This window comes from Poecile atricapillus, chromosome 3 (assembly GCF_030490865.1).
Source record: "Poecile atricapillus isolate bPoeAtr1 chromosome 3, bPoeAtr1.hap1, whole genome shotgun sequence".
NCBI classification, from domain to species: Eukaryota; Metazoa; Chordata; class Aves; order Passeriformes; family Paridae; genus Poecile; species Poecile atricapillus.
The window spans coordinates 85,287,947-85,312,978 of NC_081251.1; the positions used below are offsets into that span (position 1 = coordinate 85,287,947).

The window sequence follows — 25,032 nt, forward strand, 5'->3', positions numbered from 1 at the left end:
GGGGGCATCTTGGGGGTGCAGCAGGATGCTGAAGAAACAGTCTTTGATGTCTATGATGGCAAGTGTCCAGTCTTGAGACAGCATCAATGGTGAGGGCAGGCCAGGCTAGAGGGGACCCATGTCCTCAATGACGTCACTGATCTTGCGAAGATCATGGAGGAGTCTCCATCTGTTCTTTCCAGGCTTTTTCAGCACGAAGACTGAGAAATTACAGGGGCTGGTGGTCTTGATGATATGGCCTTTGGTAAGCTGCTCTTCAACTAGAGCTTCCAGTGTGCACAGCTTTACCTTCGAGAGGGGCTACTGCTCAACCCACACCGGGTCCTTGCTTTTCCAGGTGAGCCAAGGGGTAGGTAGTGGTGCTCACTCCTCAGTGGCCCCAATCAGAAATCCCAGCTGGGAATGTGAAAGGAAACTCCCCATTGAGATAGAATGCCTTGGCCCCATAGGGTGATGGGGGCCCTTACCACAAAGGGCTGGATGGTTGCCATCCTGCCTTCAGGTCCTTCAACTATGACATTCTGCTTGATGCGCATAGACACTGTGACTCCACCAATCCCAGAAATCATGCCTGCTACTGGCTGCAGTTCCTAGTTTGCTGGCCACTCTGAGCGGGCAATGATGGTCACGTCTGCGCTGGTGTCTAGCATCCCTGGTTCTCAGATCTTGACCCCCTTACAGAATAGACTGCACTTGATGGTTGGCTTTCTCGAGCCTACAGTCTGTGTCCATGTGATTGTGGGATTGAGGAGAAGTTGTTCTGTGCTGTTCAGTGGGAGTAGAAAGGCTTGTGCAATTGGGGTTCCCTGTGAAAGATAAAAGGGTAGGTCCATGCAGCACAGCTGGACAAAGATTTCTTGTCCAGGGTGCACTGTTTGTACTTCTGGGAAAAAAAATTTCCTTTGGACCATGGAATATGTCAGCTATAATTAGGATGTCCCAGGGACTACCTTTTGACCTATGCTTTCCTGTGGGAACATGGTAAACACCTTCATCTGTAAAGTCAATGGACAATGCAGTTACCAGCTGGCACTGGGTTCCCATCTGCATTGCTCCATGTGTTGCATCTTCCTCGTGTGACTTGGGATCTCTAGGGATGATGTGCTGTGATGCTTCCCATCTTCCTGATCCTGGCTGTCCGATGTGAATCTCACAGTTGGGAAGGAGCAAGATGGCTTTTTATTTGTTGTCTTCGCGCAGGGCCTTACTGCACTATGCTGGAAGTTTCCCAAGCACTGCTGGTACCACTGCTGTTTCTGGGGCTTTTGGTAGGTGGTGTGGGGATCATGAGTGGGTGACCTCTCTTGGACAGTCCTTTATAAAGTGTCCAAATGCCCCACAGTGAAAACAGCAGGCATTATTTTTTGGAGGCCACCACTGCAAATGCTCCAGAAACCCCTTCAGTGATGCCTTCAGCAACTGCTTGGGAAACTGTTTTCAGTGGACAAATGGCATGTAGGCTGTAGTGGTTTAGATTTGCTAATTTCGTTTCCCCGGCCAATGCACCAAATAAATGCCGTGGTTTTAAAGCAGTAACTAAAAAATTACTAGAAAACTTACGTATTTCTTGCTGTGAGATATGGATTAGAACAAGAGCAAAAACAGGCTTAAAATTTAAAAAGAATAAAGTTTATTAACAAAACTACAAGAATAAGAACACCAGAATAAACCTCCAGAGAACCCCTTTATCCCCCACTACTTAACCATTCCCTCGTTCACATGACAACATAGAGACAAAAAACTTTGGAACCTTGGTGTTTAAAACAGTCCCAATTCCTGCTAGAGTCTTTTCATCAGTCTTTGTAGAGAAACAGAAGTTTTCTTCTGCTAATCTATGGAGTTTTCCACAAGAAAGCTATTTCTGTTATAGCTCTCTATTTTTCTGATGCCAGCTGCCCGGAAATCCTGTCATCAGTTCACTCCTCCGATTTCACATCACTCTGAGGTGTGTTACGGGTCAATGAGTCTAGGGATGTAATTTTTAAGGATGAGTTATTCAAAGGCAAAAGTTCTCTTCAACTGTCTCGGTGAGCTTCCCTGGAGTTTTCTCATTGGCTCTCAAGGCCTCAAATCTTCAACTATTACTTTGTCTCACTCTGTTCCAGCACCTCACTGTATCACAATTACTCCACCTTTTGCTCAAAATCCACACTTTGAACACTTCCATTCCTCCTAATATACTCTGTCATGAATTAAAGGAGTTTTTTCAGAACACGATTGTCCAACTTCATAGCTTTAACAGGAAAATATTTCAGCTTATAAAGCATCTTCTTATTCTCTACCTCTTCTGAAGCTTAATTATTTTCTTTACTGTCTCTGATACTTTTATAAAGTCTCTTTACATGTTGATTACTCTCTTTTTCTTTCTCTGGAAAAAAGGATTAATTTGCAAGTCTCATCTGGGTAACGAAAGGGTTAAAATCTTGCCCAGGCTTTGCAGATGGTTCTGTGATTTCTGCTGGAGCAGCAGCTGGAGTTGTCTGCGATGGAAGATTCTTCATGGCTGCTCTGGAGAGTGTGGTCACTGTCTCAGCCTGCCGCAGGTCAAGAGCTTTTTCTTTCTTTACTCGGCCGTTTCTGGTGAATTCAGTCACAGCAAAAAAAACTGCAGCCGAGCCAGGGACCGGTCTGGCCCGGCCAGAGCCCGGGAGGAAGCCCCGCAGGCCCCATCTCCGGGCCGGGAGTCACGGCAGGCTCAGTCCAGCCCCTGCCCGGGCCGTATGGCCCGGGCAGGGGAGGGGAAGCCAGCTAAAGCTCAGTTACCTTTCACAGCCAGGAAAGAAAGAGACAAAGAAATTCCCAGGCTTAGGTCTTAAGGTGGTGTTCACAGGTAGATCTCACGTTTCAATGGCTAAAACTGCTGTCAATTCTTAGAAATGGCCAGCTGTTGGCTAGGAGAGAAACTCCCACCAGCCACCAGCAGTTTTAACTTCCTTAGGTGTTTCTCTTTGTTTTCTTAAATGCCAATCTACCACATAGGCTTTCTGTCGCCCTATTAGGAACGGCGAAAAGAATGACACAGACTCTCTAAGGAGTCAATCAGGAGAATTTCTCTTAGTTTATTGCTTCAGGTCTTTTTTATAGACCGATACGTGGAAAGTACAGAAAGGAAACTCTTATTGGTTAGTAAACTACTACATCACCATCATTGGTCAGTGGGGCACACCACCCCTTGACCTTCTCCTGCAAGAAAACAAGGAATAGACAAACAGCACCTGCAAGGCTGTTTTCTGTCTCTGAGGATTGTTTTAATTCCTCCTTAAAATTTCCCAGGCCACTTTCTCAGGCAAGACTGAGAAGCTATGCGGCCTGCAACTTCTACAGGCACTCCGTTTCCCAGTTAACATCCATAATTCACCCTTTTTGGTTTTTTTTTAAAAAAACACAGTGTTTGTAATGTCCTGCTGGGCCCTTGCAGGAAAGAGAACAAACACAGCACAAGAGGTTTCTTTTAACAGAACTTGGAATGGACACTGATTTAGAATTTTGGCTTATGTTTTTGATGTTTAAGGATTGTTTTCTTTGCAAGGACTTGATGGTTGACTCTAATACAACTAGTTCAGTGAACTAGCACACACAGCAAATAAAACATCTTTAGTCTGCTTGAAATTGACAGTCTAACTTGTCAACAGGTAAGAATGTTCACTCTCTGCTTGTAGAAGGACCATCTGAATGATGATCGGTATCTTGATCATCATCTGAGGGTCGCCTGTTGGCTGCTTTCTGCCTTTGGTGTCGCAGATCAGGGCGAACGCACCTTGCAGGTATCCACTGTACCCCAGCATCTGTGGAAACGCATGCATACCCACGACCCCAAGTGATGAGCTCACATGGGCCTTGCCACTTGTTAGTGGTTAGGTCTCTCACCCAAACTTTCGCTCGAGGCAGGTGCACCTCGCCTGAGGACTGCAATGAAAGAAAATGATTCAAAATGATAGGGTTATCCGAATTCTTTTGCACTGTGAGATGATTGATTGTATACAAAGCTTTCTCCAGCCGGCTGTGTGGAGTTTCTCCAATCATCCCCGTTTTTTGTTTTTCTAGAACATGTTTTAGGGTACCATGAGCGTGTTCGACAATAGCCTGCCCAGTGGGAGAATGTGGGATACCGAATACGTGTGAAACTCTCCATAACTGTAAAAACTGTCGTGTCCTCTGTGAGGTGTAGGCAGGACCATTGTCAGTTTTCACAGAGGAAGGTATGCCCAAGACTGCAAATGCAATTTTCCAATGGGCAATAACATCACGACCTTTTTCACCAGCGTGAGCAGATGCCCACATAGCAGATGAGAAGGTGTCAACAGACACATGCACATACTTAATTCTGCCAAATTCAGCAATGTGAGTAACATCTGTCTGCCAAAGCTGCAGGGCTTTTAACCCTCTGGGGTTCACCCTCGCTGGCAGAGGTGCAGCAAGTCCATGACAGTCAGCGCAAGAACTGACAATGTCACGAGCTTCAGTCGGTGTTAAGTGAAACTGTTTTTGCAAAGTATGTGCACTTTGGTGGAAAAAATCATGCGATGCTTTAGCTTGCTCAATTTTGTCAGGCTGAGGTGCTACCCATGCAGGGTTAGCTAACCTATCAGCCCTGGCATTACCTTCTGCTATGAAACCTGGCAGATTGGTATGACTCCAAATATGCAGGATGTAATATGGGTGAACTCGAGCTTGGATTACACACCACAAAGACTTCAGCAGCCGAAATAGATGCTCATTATCAACTTCTTTCGGGAGCACACAATCTAAACGCTTGGCGAGATCTGCTACATAAGCAGAATCAGTAACTAAATTCAGTGGTACCCGAGAAAACTGCTGGAATGCCATGGTTGCGGCCCTTAGTTCGACTAACTGGGCTGAGCCTGACTCATGGCCTTCCAGCACTTGCCACTCAGATTCATCCTTCCATGTAACAATGGCTTTCCCCGTTCTTCCTGAACCGTCAGTGAAAATGGTGGGTCCTTGCACCGGCACCCGACTACTTTTTTGCCGAAAGGACAATTCAGCTGACCCTGCTAATTGCAACAGTTTGTGGCTGGGCAGATGATAAGCAATCTGCCCTGAAAAGTTTTGCAGCACACTCTGTAAGGAGGCACTGTTGGTCAGACTCCATTCAAATTCCTCCCACCGTATTGGGAGGATAATTTTTCCAGGGTCAGCTGCCATTAACTGCAAACACCACTGACGGCATTTAATTATCAATTGAGCAACCAATTCAAATAATGTGGGGACCATCTTTTTCGGTTGATGGGGCAGAAAGATCCATTCCAAAATGTGCAAAGGATCAGACCATTGTTCACTCCATTGGCCAGTGATACCTGTAGGATGAGACTCTGGACAAGTAATAAAAACAGTGATATCAATGGATGGATCCACCCGGTAAACCTGCCGAGCAGAGACAGCCTGTTGAACATCCTTCAGCGCTTGCTGTGCTTCAGGAGTTAGCTCCCGAGGTGAATTCAGATCAGGGTCCCCCTTCAAAAGATTGAACAATGGGGACAACTGTGCTGTGGTCAGCCCCAAGTAAGGACGCAACCACGTGATGATACCCATCAATTTTTGGGCATCATTCAGAGTCTTGATAGAATCCATGAATTGCATCTCTTGATGGCAAATGGTTCGATCTAAGATTTTGACTCCTAGGTATTTCCAAGGAGGATGTTGCTGAACCTTTTCCGGAGCTACTTGCTGGCCATAAGAACGCAGAGCTCCGAACAGCTGGGGCTGTATCCTCAGCAGTTCATCCTGGGTGGATGTTGCCACCAGGATGTCATCCATGTAATGATAACAATAAGCTTCAGAGAACTGCTCACGGACTCCAGATAAGGCCTGAGCTACATACCACTGACAAATAGTCAGGCTGTTCTTGCAGCTCTGTGGCAAAACTTTCTATTGATACCTCTGCACGGGTTCAACATTGTTGATTGTAGGTACTGTGAAAGCAAACTTGCATTTGTCATCGGGATGCAATGGAATAGTAAAAAAACAATCCTTTAAATCAAGGATCAGAATTTTCCACCCCATGGGAAGCATGGTAGGTGATGGCATGCCAGGCTGCAGTGCCTCCATGCTTTCCATGACTGCATTGATCTTGTGGAGATCCTGCAGCAATCTCCACTTCCCAGATTTTTTCCTGACCACAAAAACAGGACTGTTCCAGGGACTAGTGGAAGGCTCAGTGTGTCCATGCTGTAACTGTTCTTGGACTAACTCACGAAGGGCAACCAATTTCTCTTTTGCCAGGGGTCACTGGTTTTCCCAGATGGGTTTGGTCACCAGCCACCGTAAAGGCAGTGTGGAAAGCTGTGTGCCCTTCGCCACAGTGGCCCCCCTCAAAAATGTGTCCCAATCTGCACCCCCCATGCTGCCAAAACATCCCACCCCCAGAGGTTAAGTGGAGCTGCAGTGACATAAGGCCGGACCGTAGCTGTTTGCCCTTCTGGGTTTTTGATCAGCACAGGCCACTGGCTCACAAATGTCTGCGCAGTACCTCCCAGTCCCTCAATGGCCGAACCCATAGAAGTCAAGGGCCAGGATGGAGGCCACACAGAGAAGGAGACGATCGTCACATCTGCCCCGGTGTCAATGAGACCTCAGAGCTGAATTTGAGGTGGGCTGGCAGTTGGCAGACTCAGGGTTCACGTCATTTGAGGCCGCTGAGTGGAGATACAGGCAGACCAAAGGACTTGGGGCAGTCCAGTAGATCCAAAGCCACCATCCCCGTGAGTCCGGTCAACAGTCCTAGGAACACAGGACTTAAAAGGCACAAGTTGAGCAATGTGAGTTTTTTCAGGGATGGTAACAGGGGGGGAAGGAGTAGAAACCAGGGCACAAATCTGTCCCATAAAGTCAGCATCAATGACTCCTGGGTGTACAAAAATCCCCTGTAGGGTTGCACTAGATCTTCCCACAAGCAGTGCACTCAAGCCTTGACCCAGAGGACCAAAAGCATCCAGGGGAACCTTATATACATCACCAGAATCTAATGTAACTGTTGTCACGGTGTATACATCCACTCCTGCAGCCCCTTGGGTGCTGCCTCTAAGCTGGCTGAGTAGGCCTGTGGGGGGCTGTGCCCTGGGAACTCATTTGTGTCAGAGCGCAGTTCCCCTGTGCGCTCTTGTACACGTTTCCCGAATCTATCAAAAGCTGACCATTGGCATGATATCTAGATCTACATTGATCAGCAAAATGACCTGGCTTGTGATATCTAGCACACAAGAACTTTCCCTTTCCTTTTTTATTCTGCTGCACCTGCCGAGCCTTGCCCTGAGCATCCTTTTGCTTCCGGGAACCACCCTGGCAGCCTGGTTGTTTTGATGCTAGAGCAGCTGCCAGAGCAGACATTTTGTGCCCCACAGAGCCCACTTTGGCACAGGCTCGGACCATCTCTGGTATCGAGGGGTCTCCTGGAAGAGCCTCTATGATCTTCCTACAATCTTCATTAGCATTGTACCTTGCTAGTTGTTTACACAAGAGCTGTCTCAGGTTATCATCTTCAACCTGTTTCTCCAAGGCTGCTGCAATTTTTTCAACAAATGGCAAGAAGGGTTCCATTAAACCCTGAGTGATTGTCACATACCGTGCCCTGGGAGCAGCTGTTTCTATAGTCTTCAGCAATGCTCCAATACCAATTTTTTGCCCTTGCTCAAGGACTCTAGGGTCCCAATGGGCCTGGAGATCAGGATTGGAAGACTCGCCCACACCTGTAAGGGCTTCTATTCTGACCCCATGTCTGGCATCGTGCGCAGGCAGACGCGTATTCCCATCTGCAGCCCTCTGAGCCATCTGTCTCCAATTATCTTCAAACTTTAAATTGCACAGGCTGGAACAAGACTTGAGCCAGGTGCCTAATATCAAATGGAGCAAACAGATCAGTGTCTATCACCCTAATGATCTGCATAACCTCAGGAGATCCGAGCTCGTACTGTGCTACCTTACTCTGTATATCCTGTACTACATTCCATGCCATCACATCATGCCTGTCGGTCTGTCCCGTATTCGGGGCAGCCTTAAACACAGGGAAGGCTTGGGCTGCCCCTTGGGGTGCGCCTTCGACTTCCTGTTCCAGCCGGACCCAGTCATCAGAAGCCGAAGCGGCTTCCGGTCCTCCCTCCGTCTCCCCCGCCCCAGCCCCCACGGTGTTAAAAATCCCGGTCCCGGGTGTTCCCAGCCTCTCCAGCAACTCCCAATCCCCCATTTCCAAAGCTCGCTGTTTCACCACGTCCCAAAAACGCCCCTGACGCTTCGGATACGCGGTCACCGGACGGGGCGGGGACGGCCTGAGATGGTCCCAGGGTGGGCTCGCAGCTGGGCCGTTCCGGGCACCAGAAGAGGTGGGCGGCCTGGCTGCTTCAGGCGGTGTAGATTGTTGCTCAGAAACCAAAGCAGGTACGGCGGCAGGACAGCTGCAGCGGGCCCGGGAAAGGGGCGGCCCGGGACAGGCATGGGCCCCGCGGAGGGAAGCGGGGGGGCAGGAGAAACCCCCCGTGGCCGCTCACGGTGGTGCTCGCAGCGCCGGTAAAGGCACCACGGAAGGCGCAGGCGGGGACGGGCGATCTCTGTTCACCTGCCGCCTCTCTGTTGGCAAAGTTTGCACCCTCAACTCCACGGGTGACAAATACTTGAGCTCTCCGGGAGAGGGAGATTTCTGGCGCACAGACTGCTTCCGCCCGCGGCCGAAGTCCTCCGAGGACCTGGGCCGGGCCGAGCCGAGGGAGCGCTATGCTGCTCATCCACAGTCTCATCCCCCAGTCTCTCATCCTGTACAAAAGAGGCACCCCTGGCATCCAAGTCTTCCATCCCGGCCTCACTGTCCTCAGATTGGCACCGTTCCAGCGCTTTAAAGAGCGCGCCCCAGGTGGCTGCCAGGCTGCACACGCTGGTATCCCCTTCAGTTAATTCAGACCATAGGCGGTCCCCCACTGACAGCCAAAGCTTGAGGTCAAATGCATTATCCACAGTCACAGTAAAACCCTGCGCTTTTACCCACTGGAACAAAGCATGCATAGCTTCTTCAGAAATACTGAGTCCCATGCGCGGCAAGGCGTCCTGCCACGCAGAGAAGACAAGCTGTTCATTAGCTGAATTTCAGTTCCTCATTGTGGGAACTGTCTATCTTGACGGCTCGTGAATGCAGTGGTGCAGATGCAGTGGCTTAGACCTGGGACTTTAAGCTCTGCTTCGTCAAGATAAGCCGTTCCAAGCCCGCTCACTGGCAGGGCTCCACTATCCCGTTGGTTTAAAAACCCAGCTCTCTCCAGGAGAGCTCGGGAGATCCTCACTTACCCCTCTGTTGGGGGGAAGCGGCTGTTTCGTTGTTTGCTGGCTGCACTGACCCTCAGGGGTTCAGCAGATGCACATCACGTCGGCAGACACCAGATGTACATCACGTTGGCGGTCACCAGAGCTTTCCACCATTTGTTCAGGTTCCGTGTCTAGGGGTAAAGCTCTCAGAATAGTTTTACATTGTTCATTAGCATTCTCTATAGCTAGTTAATTCAGAAGTTCCTTTCATGCCTCTATACTCTGTTTTTCCAAGGCATCTTTTAATCTATCCACAAATTTAATACAACTCTCACCTACTCCTTGTTTCATATTAGCAAAATGTAGGGTAGGGGTAGAGTCATCTGGTGTAAGGAGTAATAATGTTTTTGCTGCAATAGATATATCTTGCAGTGTATCCTCAGGTAAAGTGAGCTTCAGGTAGAAAGACTGGTTTTGTAGGTTTTACCTCTCAGGCAGAGTCAGGGTCATTTGCAGTTGTATAGGTGGGCAGTGGTAGAACCAGTTCTCCTGGTTCTGGCTTCCAGGTACCCTGATTAGCATTTGTATGGGAAGGTGTACAGAGGAGCAAGGGGAGTTAGAGCTGGAGATTTTAAACGGAGAGGATTTTTTTTCCACTAACTTTGTAATAGTATGGAATAAAGCAATAAAATGAGTTACTGAAAAATCTCCATTAGCTTGAAAGGCATAAAGTTTGGTCCCTACTCTATCCCAGAAAGAGTTGAAAAAGATAGAGTCCCCGTTATAGTCAGGAAGGTGTTTAGAAATCCAGTGGATAAATGATTTCAGGTTTCTTTAGAAATACTTCCTTTAGATAGTTTGAAATTACCAGCAGAAAGAGTATTTAGAGCTTGGGAATATAGGTCTCTCTCAGTATGGGATACCTGAGACTTTCCTAGCTTTAATCCCATACTGGTAGTCCAGGTCCCAGCCCAGCAGAAAAAAAAAAGATAAAGCAAAAAGACCCAAAGAAAACAAGAAGGCTTGCAGAAAAAGGCTGGGTATTTTAACTTACAATCCTTCAGCCAATGAGGGTCAAAAGCAAAGCTGCTGGGTGGTGGTCAGACCATGGTCTGAATCCTGCAGGAGTATGTTCTCTCAGATGCTGGTTATGGAGGGTGTTTGGACTGCCTCTCGAGATAGTTCTGCTAAAGCACAGAGGCCATTTGCCGAGGGAATGGTGAGGTGAAGACAGGACAGTCCCAAAAGACGCTGCTCTCTCCTGGGACCCCGCTACTTGCAAGGGTCCAACACAGGCCATCTGGGCGCCCCTTGTTGCAGCCGGTGCAGGGTCTGTCCACGCCCTGACCGCTGCTGACTTCCCAGATAGAGGTCCCACAAGGAACAGCCGTCCAGGGGTCTCAGGCGGTTTCCAGCCAGCGGTAATCCATACTAGCTCAGCCTGAGTATTCAAGTGATCAGCTCTTTTAGATGTGATTCCAGCTCTTATAGTCATCAGCTCAGCTCATGGGTTACCCCAGCTGACGCATGGATGAGAGACGGGGGGCCATGTAGCATTCCAAGGAGTCCTTTATTAGCAGGCTTCAAAAAAGGAGGCCACGGATGGCCACATCCCCTGAACTGGGCAAAAGCTGGGGTTTTACAATGAAGGGGAGAATTGGGAAAAGGACCAATGGTTTAAGACTGGAGTAAAATGATCAATAGTTTACATGGAGATAACATGGGGTTCTGAAGCAGGAAGACGTCCACAGCTTAGTCACCATGACTAAGTAGTTTTGTTTCATCCTAGGGAACAGACCTTCAAGGTGGAAGCCTTTTGGAGGACTGGCCTCCCTCCACATTGCAACAAACTATAGATTATAGAAAACTGTCTACCAAATAGGTCATCTCCGCAGAAAGGCATGTCTAATTATTTCAGTCTTACAGTTTGCTAATCTCCTTAGAGTTGCCTTTTCACATTATGAAAAACCAGTATAAGTAGAATGCTTTTAATTTTTCGTTTAATTATGGGATAGAGGCTGGCTTTTAAGCTGTAGCTAAAGCTGGGTTCCTGCATTCATGAAGGGAACAGATGAAAGCTTGATTTAGAAAAACTGCTTTAAAGCTTCTTGACTTCAAAAGAGCTACTTTTCTTAGTGTAAGCAGTTTTAGGATATTGTCAGGATGTTTTAAAAGGTATTGTTTCTAAATTAAACTCTGTATGCATCTGTATCTTGTAATGATTTTAAAAGCTAAATTTGGATTAACATGATGTAGTCATCAACATGCTTGATCAACAGTTACTTTTTGGGCAGATGTGTAATGCTTAGTAACTTCTGAAATTATACTGAATTAAAATTTTAGAACACATCCTGAAAATGTTCCTTTTAATTCCTTTATTAGAGTGTTAACCTGGTGATAAGAGGACAGTGAAACAGTCTTGTGTAACTTTAATTAACCACTGTTGTAAAACGAAGATCTTTAAATAATTATTTGATTTCGCTTGGTTTGAAAAGATGGGTGTCTGCTAAGGAAGGCAGAAACCTCCCTTGAAATGGAAAAATGTAAACCACCCCCCTCCAAATTATTATAATCTTGAAATCAAGGGGCTCTCAGGCAAAGATATGGGAATAGGAATAAGAGTTCTTTACTAGGAAATTTTAAATAAAAATGCAGTAGTACAAAAAAACCTACTAGCAGAGTCAGAATACAACCTGACACCCTGTTAGTCAGGGTGTTGGTAGCAGTCCGATTAAATCGTGGCTGCAGTCTTCCTGGAGTGATAGATGTGGTTCAGCAATGAACTTGCAGAAGGGTATAGTTTTCCTCTGAAGGTCCAGTGGTGGTGTAGATGGGTCCAGTCTTTCTCTGGGAATCCAGTGGAGGAAGGCTGACTGTGGTGTTCCAAGTCTCTGATTATATTCAGGTAGGAATGGCTCCTCCCACTGGGTGAAGCATCTCACAGTAGGATGATTCAATTTTATCAGTCATGCAGTTACTGACTCAATGGCCCAATAACAGAACATACCTCCCTGGAGAGAGCATAGGTCGTGGAAGAGATAAGGAAAACTGTCACACTTGGTTTTAACAGCTGGCTCATTAACAGAAGATATCCCCCAGTTATGAGGGATAAGTCATGGAAGAGATAAAGAAAACTGTCCCACCTGGTTTTAACAAATGGTAATAGAATACATACTATTCGTTACATCTTGCATTGCAACCCAAGACATTATAATCTAAAAGATATGGAACCTAAAAGTCACTTCATAAAGACAGCCTGAGAGGAACTTAAGTTTGAAAACTGATTCTCTCCCTGTATTCAGGTCATCTCTCATTATTCAGCCTACATGGATATGTAAATGGCATTTTAGTTACTGATCTGTTTCTCTACACACACCTGGAGATATAATTTAGGTCGTGTGTTCTTTCCTCTTCAGTTTTGTTGAATATATGCTACAGGTTTGTTTTTCCATTCATTAGAATCCATTTGTTTTACAATATACAGACTTTGCAGCATTTATTGGCATAGATAAGCTGATTTAAATCAGGCTAACAGGGTCAGAATTTTCAAGATCCACAAGCTTGTGATTTTTTTTACTTCAGGGGGAGCCAACTAAATTCTTCTAGAATTATGGCTGTGAGGCCCTTGCTACAAGCTATAGGTACTTAATCTTGAAACGCAACATAGGTATTTACTAGATGTTGTACTTTTCATCGTATGTGCAAGACCATATTTGTAATTAAATGTAGTGGGTTAATCCAGGCAGAAGCATTATGCATATGGTGCTTGGTTTATTTCTTTTCAAATGGGTTTTTAATTGGAAATATATAAAAGAAGAGGACTTGAGAGGTCTTTTCTGTTCTTTTATACCAAGGTGATTGCATTGGTGTCTAAATTTTAGCCATATTGGTTGTAGTGGACAAGATTCAGTTTGACTTTCCTGAAATGCAGTAGAGTTTTAAAATTATTGTTGCAGGATCATGTCCAGGGAAGCTACAGTTTCTGGGAACCAGCATGTAATACCAATGAGACGGGCCTCTGTTCATGAAACCATTTATTCAGCATAGGAACAAACTGTCATTCATAGACACAGAGCCCCAAACAAAGGCAGGGTGTGGGGTCTTGAGGGACAGAACCCTTGAGGGACTCCACCTTTGAGGGTGAAGTTTAAGGTTAGGGACCACTAGAAACACAAGGGAGAAACCCCCAGGGACTCAAACCCAATCAGAACTCCTGGGCTACTCCTCCCAAGAGGTCTGGGATGGGGTAACTTCATCCAGGGCTCACATTGCCAATCCTCCAAAGCAGGAGGTCAAAATTCGCACTAGTCATGCCTCTCACGTTAACAATGCTTATCTGAAACTAAATATTTTCCTCCCTGAGGCACCTCACAACAATTATTCCTTAGTTTTAAAATAATTCTTCCCATACTCTGGTTTTATTCTAACCACCTGGAAAAGATTCAGAATCAAAAGTGGAAAATAAAAATCAGCAGTTGAAGCTGGGAGGGTACAACTGCAAGGATTATTTACCCTCATGCTTCACTAAATAAACTGATTAACATCTGGGATTAAATGAACTTCCTTTCACTCAGGAGCGTTAGTGTGTTATACTATTAGGTTCATGTTGTTGATTGTGTGTCTGAGACATCCATGGGGCTTTCTCTGGAAAAAGGCTGTCTTACCTGCATTGTTGATCACTTATAGCCTCCTGATCTGGATATTTAAGTTTTGTTTATACAAATACAAAGAGGGGGGATAAGGAGTAGTGTCTCAAATGCAGTGAGTAAAGCTGGATTTCTGTGAACCACGTAGGACGTCTGCTGGCTGAATGAGCAGCCAGCCCTGAGTTAGCTGCTCACTCTAATAACAGCTAATTTCCTTTGTCCTCAGATCACGTTTGTATATATTTTTCCCCTGCCTCCTCACTACTTGGGATAGCTGATGGTGGGGCCTGCAGGCTATCAAAATGTGCAAAAAGAAGGCTCCACATCTTTCTGCAGTTGCAGGAAAAATATGCAGGATGCAGGAAAAAGCTGTTCATCAGAGAAAAAAAAAAGCTAGAAGAGCTTTCACCCACATTTTAGAAGAATGCTTGGAGAATATCTGCTGAATACAGTGATGAACTTGTTTTCTTTTATGGGAAAACAGAAATGCTGCTGTTGGAAAGAAAACTACTAATAAAGGACTTACTGCTGTCCCTGTCTTTTCATGAGATAATAAATCACACAGCTGAGGAGTGTTCAAGAGAGCAAGGCTATCTCAGTGTGGGTTTCAGTGAGGAAACAGTAGAGTTTGTGGGGTTTTTGTTTCCTTGTGGTGCAAATAGAAAGGATTTTTGTTGTTGTTGTTATTTTGGTTATTTTTGGAAATTAGGCAAATACATAGCATCATCTTGTACTCTTTGTGATAAGCAGTGCTGTTCTAGCTTTTTGTAGTAATTTTCACACTCACCTACTCATTCTGCGTGAAAAACCCTGTGGTTTAAATCTTTGCAATGTCTGAGAGTCATGATTTCTCTTTCAGAGTTCAGATGGATCCCTCTCTGAGGTTGTGCAGAAATGGAAGGAATATCAGCTCCAGTGCCAGAAGTACTTATATGAGACACCCCAAATTGTACCAGGTAAGCTCATTTGGTAAGGATTGGCTGTATTAATTTTTAAAATGCATGATAACAGTAGCAAGGGAGTGATTATGAAGTTGAAAATACTTCTTTCTGGTCCATTGCTTCTTCATCCCATTTGCTCCTACCTGCTCTCTGTGGGACTCTTCCCTCTGCTGGGGGAAGCGTTTTATGGGACAATTTAATTATAAAGATGTTTGTCCTTAGGTCCAGAGTGTTATGTAGTGGCAAGTGGTGGCTGTAACCATATCAATCAGCCACTAATGTAATAGACCTGGAACTTCTTTAGGGGTCAAAGTGTTAGGAAGTCTGGGACCATGCTGTTCACATTGAACTAGGAGTCTGTGGGTTGTAAAGCTGGTATAAATTATTCTGAGCCTTGTAAAATGCTGAAATGGCTTTGGAAAAAATAGTGACTTAAGGAGAATGTAGCTTGTTTTAGTGTTTGAGCTGCTGTAATATGCTGAGAGCACATTAGTGATGTGCCAGTGTTGTTGTGTTTAGAGGACAAGTGGTGACTTGTCAATAATGCTTCCCATTGGACACCATGCAGCCTTTCCTCTGCTTCAGTGCTTTTGGGACACAATGAAGATGTCTAAAGTTGTGCCTGTGAAGAATTATTTCAAAACTGTTAATATTCCTTGTCTTAACTACATTATTATACCAGAGTAAAAGCAGTAGGTCATGACAATGGCAGGGACACATTCATCTCCCTCTGCTACATTATTCTGTTGAGCAGTTGAATGCTGCCCTCTAAGAATGACAGTTTAATGAATCTGAAGTATTCTCATGTTAGTTAAGCTGTAATGCAAAGTTATGGTTGTGTGTGGGTATTTCATTGGTGGCCGTATATATTAGGGTAGGCTTTCCAACTGCATGAATTTGAACCATTCTGAGGAATTATTATCTTTAGTATTCATAGCAAAAAATATTTTAAACTGTGACAAGTAAGGGTGTAAAAAAATAGATAAATTAATACTAATCCATTACTTTCTTCGTCTGTTGATTCAGTGTAAGACCCTAATTTGTTTCTTAGTTTCTTCCTGAAACAACAGTTTCTTGTGCGAAGATAAACTCATTCTTTATGACAATAAATGCCATATAATTCCACATCAGATCTTAAATGCATGTGTCTGTATTTCCTTTTATATTCTGTTCTTTTTTCCTTCTTGCTGAATTAGTACAAGGCAGTGGCATGACCCTCCCTTCTCTCTCTCTCTGTGCAGAAGGCAAATTCTGCAACAGAACATTTGACAATTATGCCTGCTGGCCAGATGGACTGCCTGGCACCTATGTGAATGTCAGCTGCCCCTGGTATCTTCCGTGGGCTAATGCAGGTAAGAGTCTTTCCTTATAGGCACAGCTTTAAACCAATCCTTTTTTCCTTGCCCAGTCTTAGCAAGGACAAGATTGGCTTAAATGTCTGTGACTGCGGTCAATTATCTGTAACACAAAAGTAGGGGAGGATATTAGTATGATACATTCTTTATCTCTGTTTAGCAGAAGAAGATGAAAATGAGAGAACAGACTTATTAAAGGGTGCATTTAGTTTGGGTATTTTTTTCTCTCATCTGGTTTTACTGCTTGGATAGTGGTGACTATAACTTAGCTCTGTGTGCTTGCTGAAGGCTATCTAACAATGATAATGGCTTAGTTGGAAAACTGACATAAAAGTAAAGGTAACTGGTACATCATCCTGTAGAAGATACAGACTGAAAAGTCTAAAGTGAAAGTGTTTTGTGCTGCTTCCTGAAATAAATTTATTTCTCAGAATGCTGTGAGATGAAGGCATTTTCAGTGGATGCAAAGACTTCTGTGAAGGACTGGATGCCACCTCTAGATTTTACACATTTATGTGCATGTACACTTGAAGGCAAGGTGTACTAGATCACTTTGTCTAGCATTCTGTCTTTCAAACCAAGGACTTGTACAGCTTGTTCTTTGTGAAACCCTTTCTATGCTTTGAAGTCTAAATGAAACAGTTTATTAGCCAGCTCCGGTGGTGTGTGTCACAGTGGGGTTCTGGGACCCCTCTTCCCAGTTTGGTTGGCTTGAGCGTGGTGGAATAAATCAGAACGGATACGATGGAGTGCCCAAAGATAGCTTTTAATGTTCACAGTGACCACATTGTCTGAGGGGCTGCTTCTAAAGACCTGGGGGTGTGGTTAACTTCACAATGTATAGCATCCCCTTGGCATCCCCCCAGCAGCCCGCCTCCCATGGCCTCAGGTTTATTTCCTCCATGACAGGAGCCTGATCTAAGGTGATAGATCCCAGCTAATTCATTTCCCACAGATGCGGAGAATTTGCTTTGGCCTCTGTTAAAGGATTGAGGATATTATTTAATGAGGATATATAATTATGATTGATGGGTGCAAAGTGTATGGTGTAAGTATGGAGAACATGTTATGTTGGTATGGAGGGATATCAGGAATGACAAAGAGAAGGGACGGGATAGTCAGATTACTTAAATATATTACGTAGTGCGGGACCTGGGCATAATACAAGTAGCATGAAATAAGGGGTGGAGATGATATCAGGTCTGGCTGGGCTGGAGGTGACTTTCTTCACAACAGCCCTTTCTCAGCATAAAAGCATTCACTCCAAGCCATGCCTGAGGCCAGCAAGCCTGGGGGTCTGCATGAGGTTTGGAGATGACGTAACTGGGACAGCTGATCTGATCTGACTAAAGGGGTATTCCTGCTCTATGAAGTGGTTGGCAGTAAAGCTCAGGGAAAGGGGGAAGAAGTGGGAGAAGTGAGTAAAGGCATTCATGATGGTGCTTGTCTTCCCATGTAATAGTAATACATGCAGAGGCCCTGCTTTCCAAGATGGATGTCTGCCTGCTAATGGGAGGCAGTGAATAAATTCCTTATTTTGCTTTACTTATTAAACTGTCATTATCTTGAAGGGTTGGTGGTGTGTGTATGTGTAAATTCCCACACTTAAATCAAAATGTCACCACAACACTGACAGAGGTTAAAAATTTACACACACAACACTACTACACCACTTGGCCCTTCACCACTTTGCAACCACAAAGGATTCCTTGGAGTTGTTCCCCTCTGTGGCAACATCCAGTCACAGTTTTTCCCATTACTTTTCCTGGTTACTTATTTATCTTGACCAACAAGATATTACATCTTTGTTTTTTCCCCCCATCTTGTTGAGGAGCGAAAGCAGCCAGGGGTGTGTATGGCAGCCCATCAGTCAGTTTACGTCACCCACTGTAGAAGCCCAGGGGCTGTGAAGAAGTCTCTGCCCTAGTTCCTGCAGCATCTCCCCATCTCCATCTTCTCTGACCTTAGTGCTCTGCTCAGGGCTGTTTCTCACACTCCTTTTCTCACCCCTCACTGCCAGGCAGTTTTTGTTTCTTTCTTGCATGTTTTCCCTGAGGTGCAATGGCCTAGTTGGTAAGGTGGTGTTAGGTCATAAGTTGGACTCAATGATCTCAAAGGTCTTTTCCAACCTAGTTGATTCTGTGATCTTGGCTGGGGGGCTCAGCTGTGCTCTGCGGTGGATCTTTGGAACCAGTCATGCCCAGCATGGGACAGCTCCAGGCTCTTCTTGAAAAGGACACCTTTGGTTACCTCCTCAGCTTTGCCTGCTTTCCTAAGTGACTTCAGAAGTTAAAATGCTGTTTGCTAATCTTTCTCAAGTTATTAAAAATGTTATGCTTTTGGAATGGATAAACAAGCTTTTTCAAATGTATGAAATTAATATTTACCTTGTATTTGACAAAAAAATTATTGGATACTGCAGAATTTTTTCCAATGATGCTTTTCCAGCTGGATACCTGAAATTCTTCACAGACTTTAACTTCTTTCCTCTAAACCTGTTTGCTTTCAGTCTTTAGGACCATGGACTTCCAACTTCTCTTGAAACCACTGCTGGAAAAAGCCATGGTTTAATGCAATACTGCAGATAATTAAATTACTTGAATATGCAATATCTTTCATACTTTTGGAAGTAAGTTTTTTAAAAAATTAATTATCCTGAAAATGGTCTTTGTTTCAGTGAGAAGTGCCGCATTTTGTAAACGCCTTGCTAGGGAGAATTGCAAAACACTTCAGAAAATCTTTAAACCTTTGGAACCCTTGTTGAGCAAATTGTGCATATACCTCAAACTCTGTTTTATCGGTGAGGAATAAAAATGGAACAAGGAGGCCTTTCACTGTCCAATATAAAATAAGAAGTTTGTATCAGTGCCAGGTATACATTTTAGGAGCCTAAATTACTGTGACCTGATAGTATTCCACGACATCTTTTGAGTCATGTTCAAAGTGAATGTTAATGAGTTGCTGTGATGAAGAGGTAATATCTTTATAATAGAAGATCTAGAGCAGTAGAAAATTGAACACCCTGTGATTTAGAGTGGTCACTAAAGCATGTTTATTGCTTGTTCATGCTTAACCCCCTACTTGGAACTTGAAATAGGTTCTAGCACTGCAGGGCTTCCATCTCATCACCCACTGGAAATGGAGAGGAGGAAAAGATGAGACACTGTTTGGGAAGTTACCTTGAAAACATATTCAGGGAAGGTCATTGTGGGAAAAGGAGTCACAGAAAGCTCCCAGAGTCTTGTGTGTACAGAGATAGGCGATAGATATGGATACAAAGTTTGACCTAAGACCTTGGAAAAGGCTTGAAGATTTGGAACAATAAAGTTACACAGACATGAAGCAAGAATGTGGGTTTATGTTTAAACAGAAATATGTTTTAAGCAAGTAGAAATATGCTTTATGTAAGAAAACAAATATGTTGAGCAAGATAGTGAAAAATTTTAAAGTTTAACAATAGAACCTGCTATAGAGTTAGTAGGAAGCTGATCAATGTAGGTTTGTGTTGCATTATATGATTGGATAAGAAGAGACGCATTGCAGCAGAGTCATGTAATGCAAAACAGTCAATGATTGGTGTAAAAAGTTATTAGTGGGCTTTGTGGAAGTAGTTGATTGCCTAAGAAATTTATAAAAGGCATTGTAACTAGAATTAATACAGCTTCTGATGTGATGGTGTTGAATGAAACATCTTTAATGTCTCACCCTTCCATGAGACTGATTATGAAATAAAATACCTTTTACAATGTCTCTCAGTCATCCCTGTCTCGATAATCCCAACAGGTCATCATCAAGTATGAAGTGCTTCAGCCAAGTGTACTCAAATATTTAAGACTGCTGCTCCCTTGACTAGGAGTCAGGTTTTCAAGTTTGTAGAAAGCTTCCTGGGGTATACCCCCAGAAATCCCTGGGAACTGAATTGAGTCACTTGAAACCAAGTGTTGCTTATGATGAGGCACTCAAATGGAGGAAGCACTGAGTCTGTGTCTCTTCATGACTTAACCACTTCTGTATAAAAATGTAGAGCTGGAAGCAGGAAGCATACACTGGTCATTAAAGGAAAGCCATAGCCCACCCAGAATTAAGTGAGATGAAGAGTAACAAAAAAGGCTTCTAAACAGATATGAGAAAAAAATTTGGATCCACTGCAGAGTGCAGCAGGAGAATCTTTGGCGAAGGATGGGCAAATGACTGAAGCACTCACTGCCTTCATCATGGCCTTTACTAGTAAAACTCACCTTAAGCAATCTGAGGCCACTGTGATCAGTGGTAAAGTTGGGATCAATGAAGACTTACTCTAACTGGATGAGGATCAGAATATGGAACATTTTCATGTAGTATACCCAAGTCCACAGCAATTGGTAGGATGTACTGACAAGTGCTGATTGAGCTGGTTAATACCAATGTGAGGTCACTTTTGAGTATCTTTGAAAGGCCATGGTACTTGAGGGAGATTCCTCCAATTGTCACCACTATCTTCAAGAAGAGCAAGGACACAAATGTGGGGAATTACAGATGATTGGCCTGTCAGTCTCCAGGCAAGTAACAAAACAAATAATCCTGGGAATGGTTTCCAAGCACTTAAAGGACAAGAAGGTGATTAGGAGTTGTCAGCATGGGTTTATGAAGGTAAAATTATGCATGATGAACCTGGTAAGAGGACTAGCCTGGTGGCTAATGGAAGAGCAATGGAGATGTTTATCTTGACTTTTGTAAGGCTTTTGACGCAGGCTCCTATAACACTGATAGCAAACTGATGAAGTGTGGATTAGACAAAAGGCTGAAAAAATGGACTGACAGGAATTCTGTGAGGTTGTGCCCCTGGGAAGGAATAGTTGTGTGTATCAGTGCTGACTGGCTGGAAAGCAACTTTGCAGAAAAGGTCTTGGAGATACTGGTGGACACCAAACTCAGCTTGAACAGCAATGTGCCCATGAGGCAAAGGACACCGAAGGCTTCCTGGGTTGTATTAGGAAAGCATTAGTGGCAGCTCAAAAGGATGATCCTTCCCCTCTGCTCTGGGGAATGACATACCTGGTGTGCTTTGTCCAGTTCTGGGCTCCCCAGTATGAGACATGGACTTGGTTCAGCAGGTCTAGCAAATGACTGTGAAGTTTACTGAGGAGTGGGAGTATCTCTCTTATGAGGTGAGACTGAGAAAACTGGTATTCTTCAGCCTAGAGAAGAGAAGGCCTCAGGGGAAATCTTATCAGTGTGTATGCTCACATATTGAAATACAGAAAATTTCCTTTAAATGTAATTATTTCACAGTGAGGTTGGTCAAATACCTAGCATGGGTAACACAGAGAGGTTTTGGAGTCTCTGTCACTGAAGATGATCATAGCCTGACTAGACATGAGCTTGAGCAAGTTGCCCTAGTTACTTGCTGTATTAGGAAATACCCAGAATCTCAATCCAATGTTGACTGTTTTATGAGTCTCTTCTTTTAATTTCTTTTTTATAAGATAAACCTTGATAACCAATTATTGTCAAGTGTTAAAAATTTCTGTTGGTGCCAGCCAGATTATGAGTTTGGGAGAAGAATTTGTATGGTAAATTTGTATTAGAAAGCTGGAGCGTTCCTTGGGGCATTATGGGTTTTGCAAACTATGCTTTAATAGCTTTTGCTGTTTGTGTACCACTTATCCTAGTGGCTGTCAGTCTTGAGCCTTCTCTTCTGCAAACCTGAACAGCATATGTGGCCCAGCAGGTTGCCTAGAAGAGTGGCAAGCTGGAAATGGTATGAAGAACTTTTTTTGTGCTCAGCAGGTATGTGCTGTGTCAGTAGTCCAACTGCAGATGATGTCAGTCAGTTCTTGTCCCTATGTGATGCCACAGAGCTGCTCACTGAGGTGTGACATTCTTCTTGCTCAATTAATGTGGTGGCTTCTGAATGCCTCTCTGCATTTTGGACATGGCTCAGCAGTAGTGCTTCTCCAGTTCTTTGGATTGCTCATTTATCTCAGGGTACATGAGCAGCTTTAGGGAGATGGGGATCTGTTCACTGAGGAACTTGAAAGTTAATCTGGTGTTCAGTGCTAGTGTGCCTATTCAGACTTGTGTGCATGCAGAGCCAGGGCACCAGCCCTTTGCCAGACAAATCCATGCAGAATGGGCTTACAGGTCTTTTGTGCTAAGGAATAGGCAAGATTTTTCCTTACAAGATCACTTCCTTTGCGAATGCAACATTGATCCTCTGCCCTTTTTGAGAATGCTGCCTGCAAAGGCAGCCTATAAAATAAAGCAGAGACAATCAATACTGTCCCTCTCCTGTCATATCTCTTTAGAAATGCTGAGGCTGAGACTTCTTTTTGTTGTGTTACCTAGCCAGTGTGTCAGCATTCCTGAAAGAGTCAGTATTGGCATGTTGTGTACAAGGATGGACTCTGAGGGCTGGGAATATGTTCACGATAATTGAACAGAAGAAAGATCACAACATTAGACCAAGATTTTATGCTTGAAACCATATATGTCTGCACTGCTACAGACTTTTTTAGTGGCAGGCAAGTAAATTAAACCTGATTTTTTAAAGGAATTTTTTTCTTATAGGTTGCACTGATATAGTGGGTATTCACTGCACTGCTGTAATTTTTCCATCTGTAGTTATGCAGAAAACTAAATTAGAAATTTCACCCAACTGCGATGTGGGGTTTTTTTTCTGGTTGGTTGGTTTTTTGGTTTGGGGTTTTTTTTTGTTTGTTTGTTTGGTTGGTTTTTGTTTGGTTTTTTTTATTCTCTCATGAAGATCAGTTTCCAGATTGATGTGATTGCAGCTGTATTAGCGTTCATCTGCTTCAAGTATATTGGTTATTGTTATTTTCTTATAAGAAAATTGTGAAATAAGAATATTATGGGTATCTGGGTAATCAATATCCCACCAAAACCAAAGTAGCTGATTTTTAGGGTAGCCTCTACTTCAATGCAGGTTAAATTATTTCACTGGAATCGGAAATAGGCAGCTGATGTCTCTCACAGCACAGGGGTTGGTATCCTAGCAAATGAGGAGCCCAGATGCTGCTGGGCTGCAACTACATGGCAGGAGTTCATAAAGTCATCTGTATCCCTTGAGAGCCATATAAAATAGCTTTGTGCATGTAGTGAGGGAGCACTTTCTTGCTTCTTGACAGCAGGAAGCAGGACCATTGAGGCAAATGCAATGTGGAAGGGAATCTAATTTTGGTCAAAGTATTCTGTTCAGGGCTCTGTAGAGAAATTCTTAAATTTTCTCTTTGGGAAGATTTCTTGGTTTTCAAGTGTTATTTTGAAATGCTTTGAAAATATGAAGTGAAAGGTATAGACTATCAAAACAAGCACATGCTTGACTTTTGCTTGCCTTGCTTCCCTACCACCCCCAAAAAACCCAAACCAAGGCAAAGGTGTTTTTTGGCCTGCTTATACATCTTTGAAAGAGCAAACTACAGAAGTTTCTCAAATCTGTGTAAGCTATTTCACTCTAGCTGTGCTTGGCTTTTATTTGTTCTTATGCAATTCCCACTGAGGGCAGGTCTTTGTAGGGAGATGCTGAAGTAGCAGGAGGGAGCTTATTGTTAAATGAATTTGTTCTGCAAATTACCAGTACGGATCTTGGCCCACAGCCAGAGCTTGTTGATGGCAAGTTTTCTATACTTCTGGCTGGCCGAGTTGAAGCTTTTGCCTCTGTATGTGAAGCCCACTCGGGTTATGATAGCACTGAAGTTACACCAGGTAAATTTTGCACACCTTGCTATCCACATTGTAGTTGGAGAGATTATGACAGGTTCTGGGGCCATAGCTGTCTCAAAGCACAATCAGTGCAGAAGCTCAGAGGGGAGCAGTAGGGGCTCCTTTAAGGGACAATGGGCACCTTGCCTCTCCATCACCAGCTGTGTGCTTTTTTTCTTGTTACCACCTCATAATTGAGGGCCAGCTGCCACTAACACCATGTGGATTTGGAAACTGTGGAGCTGCACAATTCGTCTTGTGCTTACACCTCCTCTGGGGGTTCTGATATTTTATTGTTTAATAGCACTAAATCCTTTTTAATTAAAAAACCTTCCAGAGGTACTAGTTTCTGACAGGAGTTATGTGAACAGTAGCCGCATCAGTTGCTCCTATATGCGCTGGACTGCATCAAGGCTGGCTGCATCATCGTGCATCAACACGGATGTGACTGTTGCTCAGATCTCCACTCATAATCTGAAATCTTTGAAAGCTTTTATTTCAGCTTAGAACCGGTCTCTAGTTTTGAGGAGTCTGACACCTGAATTAGTTTTAAGCCAGTCTTTATCTGTGTTGGTATCTTACTATGGCACAGTAGTGAATTGTGAAGCAATCCCTGATTGTGCTGCTTGCTGAGACTGATTTAGTTTGAACAGCTTTGGTGTCTGTTTCTTTGAAGGAAACTTAAGTTAGAAGCTGTGCTCCAGGAGTGCATTGGATTCTGTTCAGTCCTGGAGGGTGGCATAAGACCTATAAATTAGGCTGTATTACTATGAAGTCTTCCAGAACAACCATACACAGGCCTTTGGAGGACTTTTGCACTACCAAGATCTCATTAAATTCTAATGTTTCTTGCGCCAGGTAAAGGGCCAGATGGCTTGTATGCCTAAATTGATATTGTCTGTGAGGCCTCAGGGTTTTGTAGTTCCCTATGCTCTCTCAGTCTACCTTTTTCCTAGTTTGAAATTATTTTCTTTGTTTACCTAATAACTTCCATTGTCATTCACCTTTGCTTGAATCACTTGTCTCCTAGAATTCACTTTATTATCTGTATTATCCTCTCTTTACTACGTTAGGTGTTGCAATGGTGACACCTGCTTATTTGTTCTCCCAGATCATCAGGTAAAGTATATCCTGGGGACCCCT

The 25,032-nt window shown here is 44.0% G+C and overlaps 1 protein-coding gene across 3 annotated transcripts in view; it reads left to right on the plus strand.

The window, feature by feature from the left end:
* GLP1R (glucagon like peptide 1 receptor) overlaps positions 1 to 25,032 on the plus strand; it is a 140,301-nt gene that overhangs the window by 67,604 nt on the left and 47,665 nt on the right. For all 3 annotated transcript variants that reach the window (XM_058835013.1, XM_058835016.1, XM_058835014.1), the window contains exons 2-3: positions 14,752 to 14,848; positions 16,075 to 16,185. In XM_058835013.1, coding sequence (XP_058690996.1) covers positions 14,752 to 14,848; positions 16,075 to 16,185 — 208 coding nt within the window. The remainder of the gene's footprint in view (positions 1 to 14,751; positions 14,849 to 16,074; positions 16,186 to 25,032) is intronic.